This window comes from Hirundo rustica, chromosome 1 (genome assembly GCF_015227805.2).
Source record: "Hirundo rustica isolate bHirRus1 chromosome 1, bHirRus1.pri.v3, whole genome shotgun sequence".
Taxonomy (NCBI): Eukaryota; Metazoa; Chordata; class Aves; order Passeriformes; family Hirundinidae; genus Hirundo; species Hirundo rustica.
This window is the reverse complement of record NC_053450.1, coordinates 135170345-135190010: the sequence shown is the minus strand read 5'-3', so window position 1 is coordinate 135190010 and position 19666 is coordinate 135170345. Positions and strand designations below refer to the sequence as shown.

The 19666-nt window shown below is 36.6% G+C and overlaps 1 protein-coding gene across 1 annotated transcript in view; it reads left to right on the top strand.

Moving 5' to 3' along the window:
- The window catches only part of ITGA8 (integrin subunit alpha 8), a 116654-nt gene that overhangs the window by 63295 nt on the left and 33693 nt on the right, over positions 1-19666 (top strand). Inside the window, exons 22-25 of the mRNA XM_040079462.2 lie at positions 5393-5472; positions 8143-8223; positions 13449-13554; positions 15367-15525. Coding sequence (XP_039935396.1) covers positions 5393-5472; positions 8143-8223; positions 13449-13554; positions 15367-15525 — 426 coding nt within the window. The remainder of the gene's footprint in view (positions 1-5392; positions 5473-8142; positions 8224-13448; positions 13555-15366; positions 15526-19666) is intronic.

Here is a 19666-nt window from a genome sequence, read left to right as displayed (position 1 = left end):
AGAACTGTGCTTCTGAAAAATTAACAATTTGTTTTTCTAAAAGATTAATTATGCTAGAACTTGAGGTTTATGTCACTCAAAGAAAATTAGAGTGACTCAATTTATCACTATCATTTCATTAGAACTTGCACTAGTATAATGAGAATTCCAAACTATAACATGATTGGTTTATTTCTCCCTTTTATTATTCCCTCTACTTAAAATATATATATATATATATATATATATATAGTAAATGACAACTTCTTCAGCCTGATTCTCATTTTGATTGCATAGGGGTTGTCTTACCAGTTTATATCACAATTTATTTATATCAAGGAAAGTGTGTTTGGAATAAACTTGCTTTAAAGTTATTATTTTAATTCTAAAGATTTTCCTTACTACACATTAGATGGAATGATGGTAGCCTTGTTTTTGAACGAAAGAAAAACTGTAGAATAACTGATGATGACCACTGGATAGGAAAAAAATAAGTTTGGAGATAAAAAATTCCACAATTGTTATTTTTTTATCCCTATTTCCTGACAAAATGACCCAGGAAATCCCAGAGGTGTTAAATCCAGGAATGTTCAGCTATGGATGCTCTTGAAGAGGAATTTAGTTTCTCACAAATTCTTAAGTTCTATGAATATTTAACTAAAAGAAAATAATCCATATATTGGTACCTAGATAACAAAATCCTAATAAAAATGAAGCAGTCGACAGCATAAACAGGTATCAGGAAAAAATAATAGCTTTTAATTGAAAACCACTACTGTTTGAATTTCATATTGGACCTATGGCTTTGCAAAGAAACCAAAGGAAATTTCTTTAGTACTTTCAAAATCCCTACTAAGTAAAGGTTTATCCCATGGAAAATCAGTATTTCAATCTTCAGCCTCTCTGTAGAGGAAGGCTTTCCTGTCCTCTTTCAATCTTGAAGCAGTTCATGTCTGACCCTTGATAGAAAAACAAAATGCATTGTATCATTGGAGATTGGGACTAGCGTAAGATTCTTTGGATCTTAGGGACAGCCTCAGATCAGCCATAGAACTTTAGAAAGGGAATGAGAGCAGGTGTCTAATGCAGTCATCTGCTTGCATGGTCACAGGCAGTCCCAGAGATTCTTTGAGACTACAGGGAGGTGGAAACCATTGAAAATTAAACTCTAGGTGATGGATCTCCTGGGAAGAAGAATCTTTCTGGTGATGATCCTTCTCCATTGAACTACTTTGAACTAGAAGTCTGAAGAGATTACTATATACGTTTTCTGGGAAGGACATAGATAAGAAGGCCAAAAGATGTTTTTTTAATTCTACTTAATGGAAATCCTAAAAAGTAAAAGTAATTGAAAACATTTCTGAAGAATGGAATTTTCATAATGGGATGATGGGACACAGTGATGGGCCAAAACATGAGAAAAATTCCAGTTCAAGGCAAATAATTTCTTACATTGAGAAGACAGCAGTTTCACTTTTTTGCTTAGTAGTTTCCTAGTTAGTCTCAAGGCAGAAGCAAATTCTCAGGGTACAGACAGAAATGGACAAGAATATTGTGGGTGATTGATTGGGATGCAGTGGAGTGGGGCAGGAGAGCATAAAACACTTTGGGCTGGAAGAGAAAAGGAAGAAGAAACTTAGTATACTTGGTATATTAACTTGTACAGTATAACACAAGTTGTGTATACTTGGTATACTAACTTGTATACCAAGAAGAAAATCTTTGTAGTTTACATATTGTCATAAGCATAAGTGATGGAAAAGTCTAGGTGTAGAGGTGTTAGACTACAGACCCTCATACTCCTCCCGTTCAATCCACATCATCCTTCACCCTAAATGCTAGCAGTGTGGGGACTTCAGGAATGCCATTTGGTAGCCACTAAAACATTACTACTCTCACCTGTCTCTTTATGAATTTTCACAGCATAACTGATCTTTCTTTTCTGCCTAGAGTCAACTCTAGGACTGCTGGTAATGGAACATAACCAGATACTCCTAAACAAACTACTTCATAAAGAGAGAAGTAGTAGAATAAAACAGCAGGGTTCATTACATATTCAAGGGGTTTCTTCTTTATATAAGATTTTCCAGCCCTTTAAAATTGAGGCATATGAAGGTAGAGCATTACAAAGCCAGATGGCAATATTGTTTGATTAGAGTAAGTGAAATCTTAAATCCTAAGTTTATCTTTGAAGCCAGCTCTCCTGGATGCTCAGTAAAGGTGAAAGGACTTGTGTTTTTCTCAGTCCTAACATATTTATGATGGCAAATGTACTTCCAAAAGCAAAATACCAGCCTTTGTACAAATTGCATAAAGGTTGCTCTGATCCATTTCCAGTTTTGCAAAACAATTCTGCTCTGGCAGGAGATCAGTTATTCACAAAATAGTCAGAAAGGGATTCTTTGTGGTAGTTGTGAGTGGGAAGGAAGGGTTAGGTCAAAATTGAACATTCCTAAAACTCTTTAACTATTGAGTCACCTTAATGACTTGCCAGCACCCTGAAATCCTAGAATTCTTGAGCTCTTGAAGATCAACTTCTGATTATGAGGGTTATGTCAGGATTTTGTAATATAATCCATGGGATATTACTGCAGCAGACTACAGGACTGTAGTCTTTACATCTTCAAAATGCATTATGTCATCTGTGTCCTTCAAATTGTGTACTGGCCACATAAAAATACTTCACCTTTTCAGTAATATCTTTGAAGTTAAAAGAGAGTAAAAATTAAGATAAAATTAATTGTTAAGGAAAACCTCAATGCCAAATGGCCCAGAATACAAACTAAACATCCGACAACATCTCACTGGCAAAGATTGTTCAACATACTTTTTTATGACACTGAAATGAATCAAACTGACAAGCTTCCTAGTGCCTGTTCAGTGGCATTAGCAAGTGAGAAAATTCTAGTAGAAAAATCTGGAAATTTAATAGAAATAAGGCTAGAAGGCTGGAGGCTTGGAAGATCTTGCCTATTTCTTGGTATGTACCAAACTGATTCTTCAAGAGCACCAGGTTTTATCTTTCTTATGGACTGTAAGACACTTCAAAAAAAACTACACCTCTGTCTCCCAGCATACTTCTAAATCCTGTCAAACATAATAGATTAAAACTTATTATTAATAGCAGAAATGTCATGTATTTCAAAGATACATGATATTACAAACATGGAAATAATGCAATTTTGATGAAACTGACTTCACTTTGAAGATTTTAAGTGAAAATAAACTATTCTGATAAAATGTATGTCCTACTAAAACAAGGATGTTGGGTAATTTTTAAGTTATAGATTCAAGCAAGTAAAACTCTTTTGGCTTCAGTGGGCTTTCAGCAAGGGCATGTGAGCATCTTTGCCCCATTATTAGTAGCAATGTCAAGGGTTACTTGACATCAACAAAATCATATGACTATACAAAGACAACATCTGCAAGTTATTAGAGTTGTACAGTAGGAGTGTGTTTCACTATTAAATAGGGGATTAAGCCTCAGGGGTGTAATAGATCATCAAAACTGCAGTTCATGTCTGTTCTGTCTGATGAAAATTTTATCTTTGATTCTTCAAATCTTTTTTCTGCTGTAAGTGGAAACAATTTTACTTAGACTGGTTAGTAAAAACAGAAATGGTGAGATTAATATTTGGAACTTTTTGTCTAAAAGACTAATGAAAACCATTATGTTTTTAAAGATTAATGGAATATCAATAGAGTTGCTAATAACATCTCCAAAAAGTGAGCTTTAAATTAAAATGAGCTTACATCTCTATTCCAAGTCAGCTATTCAACTTCTGAGTAATTTCATGAGCACTGTCTTTTCATCTGAAAGATTTTGCTTCAAAAAGGAGAGATCAACTGTAACTATGACATTAAGATAATCATAATTCAAAGATTTGAATTCACCATTCCATTTATGAAGAAAGTATTGCTTCAACATGAGTCAGCTGAAAGTAGCTGAAACATGTTAGGTAAGTTTTGCACTGGTGATGCACTGTGTTGCACCACTGCAAAAGAAGAAATAGGAGAACTGAACGGAAAAAAAAATTGTGGGAAAAATGAATTGCTTTAACATATGAAATGACATCCACAGAGGAAAATTCCTCATCTTCAATGATGTTGAATGTAAGTCCCCCACATTAGTGTGTCCTGTCCTGTTTTTGACAAGGTTTCCTTAAATATTCTAAAGAAATTATGCCAAGCAGACAATTTTTTTTTCTTCCCCCTGCCCCCCAGCTCCCCAGCTCCCCAGCTCCCCAATCCAGTCAGACATTGGCAGAAATCAGGGAATGATGTCCTCGTTTCCTGATGCCTTTTTGATGAATTTCTCAGGAAGATTGTTTCTCCACACGGAGGATATATCTGTGTTACCATCCTTTTTAAAAAAATGGAAGTACAATGTTCATGTTATCCTGCAAAAAATTCTGCCTTCAGGCCAGATGGAAGGTAGAGGGGAAGTGAGAAGTTGTAGGAATTGCAAAATTCACATTTTGAAAATTACCAGATTTAAAACGTGCAGTTGAAATAATGAAAACAATAATTGAAACATTGCAGTACAATTTAATTAATTTAACATTGAGGGCAGATGGCATCTCCTGTTACTCAGCTGCCACTTATACACTGGGGCTATAAATATGTCCAACAAGAGGCTTACAGAAACCCCACCATGGGCTATTGTATATTCCTTCTCTAGTTTGCCCTCCTCTCTTCTGAATTAACTTGATCTGCTTATCCCTACTCTCCTTGCAAAGCAAACGGAAATTGTCAAAGGGAGGAAGCCAGGTCTGCTTAAATGCAAGGCAGTACAAGTGGAAGCACTTACCTCCATCAGTTTGGGGAACTCTGCGTTTTACTCTCTCCTCTGGTTACTCACTCCAAGTTGTGGCGAAATGAAGTGCAAATCCAACTTTGAAACTGTATTCCACTTAACAGAACTGCAATGGGAAAAAGAATCAAACTAAAAGTAAATTAAAACTGCTGTTAATTTAGCCGTAGGTGCTTAGTCAGCCCCAGAACACCTAAAGCATGCCGCGCTCCCAGGTGCAGAGACCATGCAGGGACCAGGAAGCCATGCAGACCTGGATGGAGGCAGGGATGAGAGCTGCCAGACAACTGTTATTTTCTTTTGGCTTGGCAAAGCAAAGCAAAGACCGTCTGGATGAAGAAGGGCCCACTGCTGTGTTCTTGGGAGTGTGCTTTTCTGTTCCTCTGATCTTTTCTCTCTTCAGCCAAGTTTTCCATCTGGTGACATACACAGGCAGGATGGTATTTTTTCCTGAGAAAATCTAGATTATGTTATTTCATACTAATTTTAAAAAGGAACACTATCCAGTATAAGTCTGTGAAATGCAATGTTGAACTGTACTGCTTCATTGATCTGGAGGGATCAACTGTTTCTAGTAACCCGTTTTTTTTTCTTTCTCAGTTCTCCACAGGCATTCGATTTTCTGTTCAGCATTTTGAAAATGCAGATTTCAGCATCAGTTTTGAGCTGCAAATAAAAAGGTTAGATATTTCATCCAGAGCATGGTTATTTAAATGATTAATTCCTATTGGCATATGAAGTTTAATATATAATAAGGTCCCTTTTGAGTATCAGTAATTATTTCTGGGGTTTTCCAATGGTAGCTTATGTCAGGAGGATTTTTGAGGTTGGAGCCTCAAAGATCAGGCTTAACTCTTTAAAATTCAGGCTAACTGATTTTGGTCAATGATCAAGGAACTTCTACAGATTTGCCAAACCCAAACTTTATTTTCTACTTCAGAATTAATAAACAGTAATCACTTTGTAACAAAGGTGAATATGTGCAAACACATCATGCTCTGAAGTAAACCAGACATGCTGCTTCTTCACAAAAATTTATAAAATAAAAGGAAAGCAGTTAAAATCTGCTCAGCAGATTTACTGGCATGGAGAGAACTGTCTCATTTTGATGCAGGTGAAACTTTGTAATTTTTCCATTAGATTCCTTTCCATTTGTGGGCCCCAAATATTAATACTGTAGAATCTTGTGCTTTATGCCGAAGAGTTCTTCTTCCACAGGGACAGAAAAAGTTAGGATAACAGCAAAAACAAACCTGGGACTTTTTCAGTAGGTAGCAGGGCTTCTGCTCCATCTGTCCTCATCAAATGCACACTGGAGTTCTGTATGGGGCCCTCTCTGCCCCACATGCAGGGACTTAATTGCTAATGTCTGGCCTTTAATGAGGGCCTTGATCATGTTCATTATGGTAAATAACTGAGACATTTAAAATGTTTAAGTCATGTCTCCATAATGTAGCCCTTGAAAGGAAAGGACATGCAGAAACTCAGGAAGGGCACAGCAATGCCAAAGAAGTCCATTAGGTGCTTGGTCAGGCCTCGGCCCTGCCCCTGGAATCTGCCTGGGGATCGTGCAAACCCGGAACCTGGTGTGAAGGAAGGAAATGTGCTGGGCTACAAACTGGTATGAAAATGCTGAAGAGCACACAGCTGTTCAAAAAACAACAAAAAAGGAAAGAGTAAAAGAGTAAAATTTCTTGTATAGGGAATGTATCCTACAGTTAAAACTCCCTGCTTTGTACATTCATCCACAAGCAGCAGGACAGTTTGTGTGTTTCTATGTCCTTAGTGAACAAGCACAAGGTAAAACAATCCTAAAAGAAAAAGGGAACAGAATTCCGTGATGCAAAAAGAGGAAACTGCCTAAATGGAGGCAAGAATACGTCTGAATTTGTCCTGCTTTAATTTATTCAAAATAGAGAACTTTCATTTGCTTCAAAACATCAAGTGGAAAATAAGTATTTTGGTTTGCAAGACTGAAGCTCATTACTTAAAAGAAACAAGCAAGAGGCTGAGTAGCGTCTTGAAATCTGATTCCTTTTCTGATTCGGATGTTGCTATGCAGTTATGTACCCCTTAGAGAGAGAGATGTCTTGGCACTTTTATTTAAACTATTTTCTTCTCTAAAAAATACCATAAAGCATGAACAAGGTTTGAATACTAGAGATATATATGACCAAAAGCTGTTTTTTGCCTCTATAGAAAGTAGGGCAAATATGCAAATAGGAAAGCAGCTTATTCTAACAAAGTAGTGGTATAAAGATTTTTATACTTTAAACAATTTTTATACATTATACTTAAAACAATGATTATAGCGGATTACATAAAAGTTCAAATAATGTTTGATGGGAATCTGCATTAGTTTACAAACAAATTAGAGCTGCTCTTAATTTTAGCAATCTGTGACCAGAAAGCCTGGATCAAAGCAGTGTTGCTCTTTACTCCTCAGGAGTCAGTCACTGGGAATGCTGACCTCCTCTGAATGTTTCCAATTGACTGATGCTACCCAGATGTGATAACGGCAAAGTGGGACAGCAGCAGAAATGTAGTGGTCATGGAGCAAGGAAGACCACACTTGATTTAAAAAAAAAAATCCAAATTTAGTGTATTTATTCCCATAATTAAATAATTTTTAAGTCTGTAATTACTTCACTATCTTAACGAATTTGAACCTGCAAACCTTTCTTTATATGAATGGGCTATAATCACAGGAGTAGCCCTTTGAAGTAAGAGAAACTACCTTTATTACTAAGGATCTGCAATAACAAAAGACAATAAGATAATTGAGAGCTCTAGATTTTAAACACAGAGATCTGTTTTCACTACTAAGTGGTTTTAAAAATGTAAACACTCTGGATAGGGGAGGAAAGAAAATAAGAAAATGAAAGACGCAATTGATCTTGGTTCTTTTTTCCCCAAAAACTGTCATGCAAAAGTCACAAGTTTGGAGAGTCATAAAAATAAATTTTATTCTAACAAAGCCTGTCTTTTTCATTAACACTGCCTTCCTGAAATGCATGAAACAGACATGTATTCTATAAAGATACTTTTATCTATACACATAGCCAAGCTGTTACAAGGGAATTTACATGATATTCTGAGCCAAATATATTTGTGTCATCTTACTCATCATCATAGGATTCTTTAAAGAAAGTTGAAGTTGAGTTGAAGATACTATTAAATATGTGATGAGCTCAAATAATATGCAATTTAAATTGTGTCCTACCAGACTGAAGAGTGGCAATAGGAATCCCATCCTCTAATATGTCCAGTAAGCCTTATGTATTGAGTGACATGATAATCTAAAGTTCTGATATAAAACCTTTGTTAATACTTGTACATATTTTTTCCAGTTCTAACAAGATAAATCCTACCAGCAACTTAGTGAACCTCCATATCAACATCAGTGCTGTGGCTCAAGTACAGATCAGAGGGTAAGTATTCAACTATTTCAACTCATTATGAAAACTACTTTTTTACAGAATCTTTCTGCCTATGATAATCCTGTGTAGTGAATCTTTTGGCATATTATAAACCTAAATGCCTTATCCATCTAGGACACCTGGGTCTCACCCCTGCAAGCCTTGCAGGATGGAGCTACTACAGACTTATTGAGTGTCTGTGCAAAGACAGCAACCTAAAGAATCTCACATTGTGGTAACAGCTGTCAGAGCCAACATTTTATTTGGGTGTTCAAATTGTGCATGGACGTTACTAATATAAAATGCTGCTCATATGTGTATGTCTCCTTGTGCAACCACCTGGACTCTTAATGCTGAATACCAAACAGAAACTACTGCTTTTATGGCTGGAAATGTGAAACATATTATGGCAAGGCACGTACTAATAGAGAGCAGAGTGAGGCCTTTGGAGAAAAGATGAGTAGGAAATGAGTTATGATAAACTGTTCACTGACACAAAATATCAAAATTAAACAAGCACAGGATATGATCAAAGATGATAATTTCTATCTCTGTTTTCACATACAGCTTAGTTTTGGAAATTATAAAATGCAATTAGGTGATAATTGCCAGCTGAACATGAGCCAGCACTGTGCCTATGTGGCCAAGAAGGCCAATGGCATCCTGGCTTGTATCAGACGTGGTGTGGCCAGGGGGCATTGATCAACCCTCTGTACTTGGCACTGAGGCCAAACTTCAAGCACTGGGATCATTTTTGTGCCCCTCATTACAAGAAGGGCATTGAGCTACTGGAGTAAGTCCAGCAAAGCGCAACAAAGCTGGTGAAGGGCCTGGAGCAGCTGAGGGAGCTGGGGGTGTTCAGCCTGGAGAAAAGGAGGCTCAGGAAGACTTTATTGCTCTCTATAGATAACTGAAAGGAGGTTGTAGTGTGGTGGGAATCAGTCTCCCCTCCCAGGTAACATGTGACAGGACAAGATGAAATGGCCTCTAGTGGCAGCAGGGGACGTTCAGTTTAGATATTAGGAAAATTTTCTTCCCAGGAGTTGTCAAGCACTGGAAGAAGCTCCTCAGGGAAGTGGTATGATCACTATCCTGGGAGATACTGTAAAGGCATGTAGATCTGGCATGGAGGGACATGATCTAATAGTGAACCTGACAGAACTAGTTTTATTGTTGGACTTTGATGAACTTTCAGCTTTTTTCCAATTGAAATTATTCTGAGATTTTATAAGAATATTAGAGTAACCTGTAAAATCTTGGAATTAGACTCCTATTCTGGCATCTTGGAGGAAGTCAGGAGGATGTCTTTTTAAAGCAAACCATCACCCCTAATGCTTTTTTGTCCGGGATATGAGATTTCCTACATCTCCTCTTATGAAACTACAGCTCAAAAATCCCTTAATCATTAGCAGCTCTGCAAGGGCTGAACAGGAGCTACAGGGCCCAGATTCACTTCCACAATGAGGCCATGAGGCTTGGCTCTTGCAAGAGGGGTAGATGTCTCTTACGTGATGCACCTCAAGGAGCTGCCTTAGATGTGAACAAATAAAAATGCATTTATTTATAGGTGTTTTATTTTATAAAAATGTATTTATTGTTGTCACTTCTGAGACAATATGACTACCTAGTGCTAGCAATAAGTCAAATAATTTTGCAGATCACAGAGAACATGGTCTCTCATATTCAGTCTATCTGCTCTAATGAGGTCTAATAGTCTGAATCAAGAGATTTTTAAAGGATTTTTGATCATATTTTGTAAGTGTATTCCAGGTTAAGAAGACCCAAAAACTAGTCAGGTGGGGAAAAAAAAGGCTGGCACTCAAAGACTGTGTGGATATATGTTAATTATTTTGTTTCTGAAAAGGAGCACTTGACATGTTTAATAAGAACAGAAGTGAGAATATTATTTCATTTTCTGTAGCTAGTGGTTATGTAAGGAAATGAGCTGGGTAGAAAGAAAGGGGAAAAATACAAAAGGTGTAACACAGAAGCAGAGGCTGAGGAAAAAAGAATCAAAGGTGTTATTTAATGGGCTACAGATGTGTGAGAATGTGTGGGGAGCCAGTGGCTGCTAGGTGTTGCCATTGGTGAACACCCAGGCTGAGGACTGTCTGGAGTTTCAGACTGGAACAGTTATGGCTACATATACAGGACTTCCCAGTAAGGATTGCTTCCAGTGCTGTGGATTCTATTTTTTCAGTGAAGTCTCTTCTCACTTTAATAAAAAAGTCTTTAAAACTTTTTATTCTTTGAAGACGCTTTGGAAATTTTGCATCCATCATGCTTTTTCTGTGCCATAGTGTGTTCTTTTTAATGAAACAGGTAAATAGATAGACCAAAAAATGACCACAAAATCCTCAGTTCTTATGAGCTTGGTGATAAGTGGAAAAAGTTGCTTGGATTGCTGCCTGCAGTTCTAAGAAACAGGTTATTAAATACAGAGGAATTACTTGATTGAATGACTTCCAATTTCTTTCCTCTTAAGCATTTTAGTTTTCTTATTAGCTATAGCATTCCCAACTGCTTTTTGACAGATTTTGCTAATTACTCAGAGATGCTAAAACATGCAGTTCCAAGGGAATTGCTCACTGTTTCCTAGATAAAAATAAAAGAGAGGCTGTGTCCACATTTGGACTGGAAAATATCTTGCATTAGTTTCTTTTCTTCTGAGAGTTGCACAGGGTGGAACTGGATGCATTGTACATTTTACTGAGGAAAAGTAAGTAGTTATGAAATTGTGCTTATGCATAAATGCAGATACACTTGCACAGTGGAACCATGGAAATACTTTTTCTGTGAGAAAGGAAGAAATAGTCTTCAATATCCTCTCTAAAAGAAAATTAACATAACTCCTTAGGTAGTTCAATAAACAGTTGCTTTGATAAGTAAAGTTTGATTATTCTATTTACCTTTTTTGGTCTATAAAATGTAGGAGTTTAAGTATTGTCATTGCTATCTCCCATTACTGAAAAAGCACTAGAGGAATGAGGGATTCAGGAAGGAAGTAATTTGGGTTGAGAGGATTTGGAGCTGGCAGAATTTTTTTTGTATATTCCCATATAAGCCTTTTCTGTCGGCCATACTTTGTTTATCTTTTTTTTCTGTATTTTTTTTCTGTATTCTTGTTTCATGATAATTGTCACCTAAGAGTCTAGAAAAAATCCTTGCCTAATAAATAATTCAAATGTTAAAAATATTCTCAATTTAATGTAAGATGAAATAGTGAAAAGAGTGGATTTGTTTTTTATTTGACCTAATTTTGCTACTTTCATGTCAATAGCAGAAGTCCTCAAAATAACTGTAAATTCTTTTAAAATATATGTTCTTATATATGCTACAATAATTTTAATTTAATGTCTAAATTTATACTTTGCATTTTGTAATTCCGTGGATAAGAATGCTTCCCTGGCAGTGCAATAGAAAACACTGAGTTTTGAAACCACATTTCTTCTTCTTTTTGTCTCTGTACAGTTTCTGATTTGCAGGGTTTTTGTGGTAGATTAAGGGTCTGTGTGTCTTGTCTTTTGTAACAACACCCTGAAGCTCCTATTTGCCAACAGTAATCAATAATTAAAATTCATATTGGAAACAAGATGATTTGTGAAACTTAGGCTAAGCACCCAATGACAAATGACTTTTTAAATGAATATGTTGAGTTGCTTTTTTCATTAGGGTTGGCTTGTGAATTTGTCCTCTGGCATACTTGTTAGTAAAAACTGCTGGCATTTTGAAGTCTGAGAAAGTATTATGAGTTAGCAGGATACTCCAGAATACACCGAACTTCACGAAGAGTTGTACTTCAGCTGGATGGCATTAAGTTGTTCTTCTCTTTGATTTCTTGCTGCTTTGAGAAGCTGTATACTGTAGAAAATGTTCTTTCAGACATTTCACATTGTATATGACATAAGAGATGTAATCGAAAACAGTTTGTTTCTTCCAATAGTATTTTTTCAGCATTTGCAACAAAACCGTCCAATCTTTTCTTCAGCAGGCAATCTGCAGCAGGGCCACTGCAAAGTGATTAACATCAGTGCCTAGAAGTCCATCACGTTATTCAAATTTTACACTAAAAAAATGAAGGAGTCTTTTTTAACAGTTTTCTGTTCGGAAAACTTCAGCTTTGGCAGAATCAACACTGAAATTTTATGGATTTTCTTTCAGCCTATAGACTCCATGAGACACTGAGAAAAACTTGAGTGAGAGTTGACCCTGGCAAAGAAAGGGTAATACCATTTTAGCACCAAGAGCTACATGCAGTACTTGTAGATGACAGATGTCTGTGCCAGAACTGACCTATCATGCTAAAAGAAATTCTTGGGATCTGATTTCCCAACTTCCACATACCTGAGTGATGTTGTTGGCATCTGAATGGGAACGGTACAATGAAATTCCAATTTTATGGGAAATAAAATATTTGTGATTCAAATAAAAACATTAACAGAAGACTAGTTTCTTAAGGTCAGATAGAGAAGAAAAGGAAAAATAAAAAAAAGCTGCTGGAAAGATGTCAATTATTAAGTCATGGTTTTCTTTGCTTACGTTTTATATATGTGTTGCAAGTTGCAACAATATTTTAGGGAATGGTTTAACTGCCACTTTGTTCACAAAGCAGTTGGAAAACTTGGAGCACTCTTTTAGACTCGAGTCCTGAATTCTGTTTCTCAGTACACCAATTTCCATTATGACTTTATGGAAGACAAAGTGTCTCTGTTTCCCATCTGTAAGATGAGATAGGCTATTTTACAAGGTTTTTTTAAAGAATAATAACAGGTGTTATAGAAATTTACAGTCAGAACAGTTAAAGAAATATCTAAAAATGTATTCTAGGGAAGAAAGCTGCATAGCATTAAACACCTACAGGCTTTAAATGGAAATAGAAAAATACATTTATTTATTCTACTTTTGTGGATAATGTATTCAGGTATCTCACCAGTGAGAATGATATAAATGCCCAACAGATTGGATTCCTCTCTACAAACAGAGCTACACCCTTGTCTGGAAAGGACAATCCATCACAGAATGCATGACACCAAATACACACCCTCAGTCATTTGCAAGGATTGGGTAGTATTTTATGGGGGCATAGTAGCATTCACCTCACCCAACTCTAATTAATGTGCCCAAATAACAAGCCTTTGAGGTCTCAGTTTTTTATATTGCTCATAATTTTTTAAAAAAAACTAATGAAATCAGTCACTGGTAACAGTTACTGTTTTAACCTGGTTTGTATATTACAGAGTGTCTCACCCCCCAACAATCATTTTGCCACTTCACAACTGGGAACCTAAAGATCAACCTACAAAAGAAGAAGAAGTTGGTCCTTTAGTAGAACACATCTATGAGGTAAAAATTATGTATGTTGCCACAGGACCTCAAGCTGCCCCCACTGAATTGCTGATGATTTTGGTTTATTTTCTTTATCAGTAACTAGATAAAGCCACAAATGTAAATACTCTGACTTTAGCACATGACCCAAATTTAATCTGGGAATTCGCAACCCCATTATCTGTTCATGTGAGTGGAGGAGATATTAGTTTATGCTACAAGTCTATCTTAGATATTTAAAGGGTTTATAAACATTTTGGGTGTTTGACAAGAATTAAAAACAGTCCTTAAAAGTTCCTTAAAATCAAAGTCAAGTATCTTCTCACTAGAAGCTGTGCATGCTGTGCACTGCAAAAAAATGTTTTCTTTGACATTTAGCTAACTGAAAAAAACATTGTAGACATACATGTATTTTGTTACCTGAGAAAATGTTCTGTTGACAATAACTCGTAAGGTTTGAAGTACGTATTTTTACCTTGTATTTTTGTTGTTTTTTCCTATGGATGATTTGTCAGTTAAGAGTTCAGCTTAAAAAAAGGGCATTGGGTGAAATATATGGAATAGAAGCCATCCTTAGAATCTGATTGATGGCCTTTATTCTGGAGGGTAAAATGGAGGACTTCACATATGGTTATAATTCACAAAGTAGCACTCAAGAAAACGTAAGCAACTGAGCTTAATCAGCAGTGTAAGATTACAATTTGCATGACATAGTAAAGTGTAGTGAATACAACTGTAAAATACAAATTATTATTTGTGAATTCCTTATCTTAACACATTTCTCTAAACTGAAAAATATTTAACAAATCATCCTGTCTCAAGCATTTGGGATGTTTGTGAACCTGTATTTGTGACTTCAAATATGTTAAAATTATTACAATGATTAGTTACAGTTACTAAGGAAACCACTTACATGGTTTATATCAGCAAAGCATAAAAAGGACCAAGCAGTCTCCCAGAAGATGTAAGATTGAAGGGGCTTTTTATTTAGTTATAACTAAAGGTTACAAAAGTCACAAAAATTCTGCAGATTTAAAAAAAGGACGTTGTCACATCTCTAGAAACTTTGTATAAAGTCCTTTGTATAAAGGTCCATGGTGTTCATGTTATTTAATTCTTCATGCCCAGTGACAACACATGTCTAGACTCCTGTTGTCGTCCTGTAAACTGATATAAGGAGACTCTTTTAATAGCCTAGATTTCTAAACTTGTATTATTTCTACCTTACTCATTTTCTCCAGAAAAAAAAAAAAATAATATCCTGGGATAACAATTTAGGAAAACTAGTTCTTTTACTTCTTTTGAGGAAATTTAGATTGAGAGTGTTGAAAATATAGTTCTTAACCAAGGAAGCTAGTTTATGTTCTGCTTTACCTTCTATTCTTGTGCCCTGAAATGTGTTTCTTCTGTATTCTGAAGTTTTGGCTCCTATTTTCAAATACGATCTGTTAGAGTTCACTGGTTATATATCTGTGGGGCTTATTTGTTTGTATATTTTGCGTTGGGATTTTTTAATACATTTTTAGATCATTTCAATGCTTCATGTGTAGGAAAAATTGGGAAAGGTGATGGATTTCTTGAATACATACTCAGACAGAAAAGAGTGTTCTCTCAGTTTTGCCATCGGCTTTGTGACTAATGTGGAGAGGTTCTTCTCTCCTACCTGCCACAGATTCTCCATCAATAAAGTGATACTAATAATCCATACATCTTTCCTCACATACTTCAAGGCTGTGTCCACTAAGAATTTGAAAATATCTGAGTGGTTGTTGCAGTGTTTTTTGTTGTTATTTAGTGCCTTGGAAAGTACTGATCATATTTCTTTGACAGCTGCACAATATAGGACCAAGTGCCATCAACAATACAGTTCTCCATGTTGGTTGGCCTATGTCCAGTAGAGAAGAATTTCTTCTTTATATTCTTCACATTCAGACACATGGACCATTGAACTGTCAAACAAGTTCTCCTATTAATACAATGCAAATAAAGGTAAGTATTTTATTTCTGTCCCTTTCTGCATTTTGACTGGGGTTTTTTTTGCCTGCACTTCACAATGGATGGAACTTTCTTGGGAATTTTTAACAGTCCAAGATCATTTTCCTGGATAAGAAGCAAGATACAGATAGTCTATAACATTTCTAATGTGAGTGTTGTGTTGCTTGGTAAGTATTTGCTTTCTGTACTTTTTATATGAGAAGGGTGTGCTCAAGAGAGATGTTAAAAAGGGCCCTGTCCCAATACCAAGCACTGAGGAGCACCAGACATCACTGGTCTCCAACTGGACAGTAAGCCATTGACCACGAGTGTGATGACACAGCCCATTCATTATCCTCTGAGTGCTCCATCAAATCCATGTCTTTCCAGCACAGAGATCAGGATGTCATCTGGGACTGTGGCAGATGCTAGGTCCAAGTAGATGATGTTAGTTGTTCTTCCCTTACCTACCAAAACTGTGACCCTGCCATTGAGGGCTACCAAATCTGTCAGGCACAATTCACCTTTAGTGAAGCCATATTGGCTGTCACCAGTCACCTCCTCATTTTCCATGTGCTTTAGCATAGTTTCCAGGAAGATCTGCCCCATGATTGGGCTGGGCACAGAAGTGAGACTAACTGGTCTGTAGCTCTGCAGGTTTTCCTTTTTCATTCTTTTTAAAAATGGAGGTTAAGTTTCCCCTTTTCCAGTCAGTGAGAACTTCATCAAACTACTACGACTTTTCAGATATGGATAGTGGCTTAGCCAGTTCATCTGCCAGTTCCCTCAGGTCCCATGGATGCAACTCATCAAGTCTCATGGACATGTGCACCTGCAGATCCTTTAGATGTTCTCAAACCTGACCTCCTAGAGCAGGCAGTTCTTCATTCTCCCTTCTGTGATTTGGGCAGTGTGCCTGGAGCTTTTGCCAGTGAAGACTGAGACAAAAAAAGTCATTGACTACCTCAGCCTTCTTAATATCCTGGGTAACGAGGTCTCCTGTTTCCTTCTGGAGAGAACTTATATTTTCCCCTATCTTCCTTTGAGTATCCATAGAAGCTTTATCATATTGTTTTTAAAATCCTTGGACGCATTTAATTCTCTTAGGGCTTTAGCTTTCCTGACCCAATCCCTGGCTGCTTGGACAATTTCCTGTTTTAAGATCTATGTTTGTGATGGCAGATCCCATCAATAGAGCTTGGTTTGGCTCAAAGTCAGAAGATTAAGAAAAACACAGCTCTACATATTATCCCATCAAAAACAAGGTATCCAATTTATTAAGCATGGCCGATTCCAGACATTTCTGGAGTAAACAACAACACTTCTCAAGTTTAAGCAGTAGCCTGTTAAACATCTTTCAGGGACAGCTGCATTCCGAGTGCTAAAAATGCTCTATGTCTTTTGTATACCAGAAGGGGTTTGTGTTCAGTATATTCAATGAAAGGGGAGACAATATTCTAGTGGTGAGGAGTGTTCACAACCTAAGGAACTACAAGTCAAGTCTAGCTTAAACAGACAGAACTACAATACATACTTTAAAAGAGTAAAGAAAAATTGATGTCTACCAAATACAGTATGGCTAGAGTTTTGTGTTTCACCCAGGGAAATCAAAGAAGCATTGAAATTCCACCCTTTTATTTAGTTTCTTTAGAGAAAGAAAAAGCAAATGTGTGATAGGAAACAGAAGATAGAAAATGTCTCCATTTTATACCCAAAGTGCTGCAAGATTGGAGACAGGGATCTTTTTCTATTTAATTTTCGCTTCTTTTTCAAAAGTGTTGAGGAAGGAGAAGCTAAGGGGCTGCATTTGTACTTGCAAGCGTAGCTTCTCAAACTCACTGATCAGATCAGGTTACAAGTACGTGTCAAGGAGTTCAGCATCCTCCCACCCTAGCCACTGTGTTCTGTTTAAGGTTGAATTAAGAAGCTGGGTATAATACTGCCACAGTTCTTACTGACATTTTCAGGCAATGTATATTTTTTATTTTTTTAGTTTGTTCTTCCTTCTCCTACTTGATAATGATTGCATCTGTTACATAAAAAAAAGAATAAATTCTTGTGAGGCTTGTGAGAAGATTTCCTGTAATAATGGTCTATCTGTTGTGGCAGAATATGGCTTTAGATGCACAGTGATTATGGCAAGAAATGAAATGTCCTTACCTTATTTCAGTTTTTCAAAGCATTGAAGAGCCTGAACACACAAATCAGGTTTCAATATGTAATGCTTATCTATTGCTTCAGATGGCAGGAGGATGCAGGGACAGGCTCCTCCAAGTTTTGTATAAACAACAGGATACTTAGCTCAAATTTCCAAATAAGGCTAAGGACATTAAATGCCTGACTTCTCTTGGATATCCAAACCAACCTCTCTTAGGGCACCAAGGCATTTCCCCTTTGAAATGACTCAGATTGTTCTGTTTCAATCAAAGCAGTATATTCCTCCCCACTGCTGAATTTCTTGTAAAATGATTTTCTTTGAGCTTTGTTGTCTAGTTCACAAGGATAAGTCACACCTATGCACACATGGGATGACTTCTGTTTAGGGACTTTTTTGTAGCTTATCTTTTTATGAAGGCATTGAGGGATGTGAAAGGATAATAAAATTATGAGTCTTGTAAAAGGTGTAAAAAGGAGTAAAAGTACTTGTCAAAGATACGGAATTAATTGCAATGCAGAAGAACTCAGTTCAGCAGGACACTTCAGTCTAGAAAAGAGGTGACTATGCACAAATATAATCCTCAAAATGAGTAGTGGCAGGAAGAGCGTGGGTGTGGATTGACTGCTCTCTGCCTCTTCCTGCACAGGAACTGGAACATCTAATGAAGCCTGGAAAGCCAGATTCAAAACAAGCAAAAGGAAGTGATTGTTCATGGTGGCACGTCTCAGGTGTCTGGAACTTGTGGCCAAAGGGAAATAGTCAGGGTTAAAAGTTTACATGATTCTAAGAGGAAAGTAAACAAATTCCCAAAAGAGAAGTCCAGTGAAGATTAGTAAATTAACTTCATATAGATAAGGAAGTTCCTGATCTAAAAACATTTGGAAGCTGAAAGTTATTAGGAGAGTATTGTGTATGCATGCCCCATTCTTATTTCCTTTTTACTCTTCCTAAAGGCAGCTGTGATGAGAAAAGGACTCAGTTAGGTTGCCTTCTGGCTTGAGACAATATTCCTGATGAGTTGTTTTTTTCCTCCCAGACTGATGGCAAAAAGCATTTTTATGAAACCTATAAAGACCACTGTGGTATAATACAGAGACACATATGATACAGTCTCAATAGCTGAGCACCGCAGTACCAGTGAGGCATCTGTCAGGAAAGCAGTGAAATAACAGCAAAAATTCACCACATGTGTAAGGTACACCCACCAACATGAGTGGCAGGAGCTAACCCCTTCCAGAGGCACTGTCTCCTCATGCTGCAAAACTGTTACTACTGTATTTAGGGCTTGGTCTTGGGACAAAGTAATACCATCCAATGCATTGCTCTTGAATGGTCACCAAACCCTTTTGTATAATTTTGTGCATAATTTAGTAATATAATATATTTCTATTCTATTATGTTTTGATATATAGTATTAAAATATGCATAATACAATATAATGTAATGTCATGTAATGTAATATAATGTAATAAGTAACATAAAATAATGTGTATAGTATTTGTGTAAAAAACACACAATTTGTGTCCTCTTCCAGAACATTTCTGATAGAGTTACACAGTGCAGCGAAGGCTATTGCTTGGCTAGAAAATAAGAAAAGCGAAACAGGGTTTTGAAATGAGAAGTGAGGAACTGGAGAGGTCTGGAAACTTGCTCAAAGTAATAATGCTCAGCAGAAGAAAGCAGTACCATGTTCCATGGTGAGGAAACTGAGACAGTATACTGTAATTAAAGGGAAGGAGTGATCATCTAAGATATAGTGTGCTAAATATGTGGCATATAAAATAGCTACAGAGACAGATTGTACAGTTGAGCATTTCCATGTGACCAGCTCAAGAATGATAAAATAGTATCTTTAACCTGGACATCTAGGCCACTGGACAAATTCTGTTTTTAAGTGGTTGCAGGAGATGCATATGTTTTCTCTTAACTACAGAGGGCTGTTTTTGAGCCTTTGCTGTAACAATTCACAATTAAGATGCTAACACTCTAGCATCTATA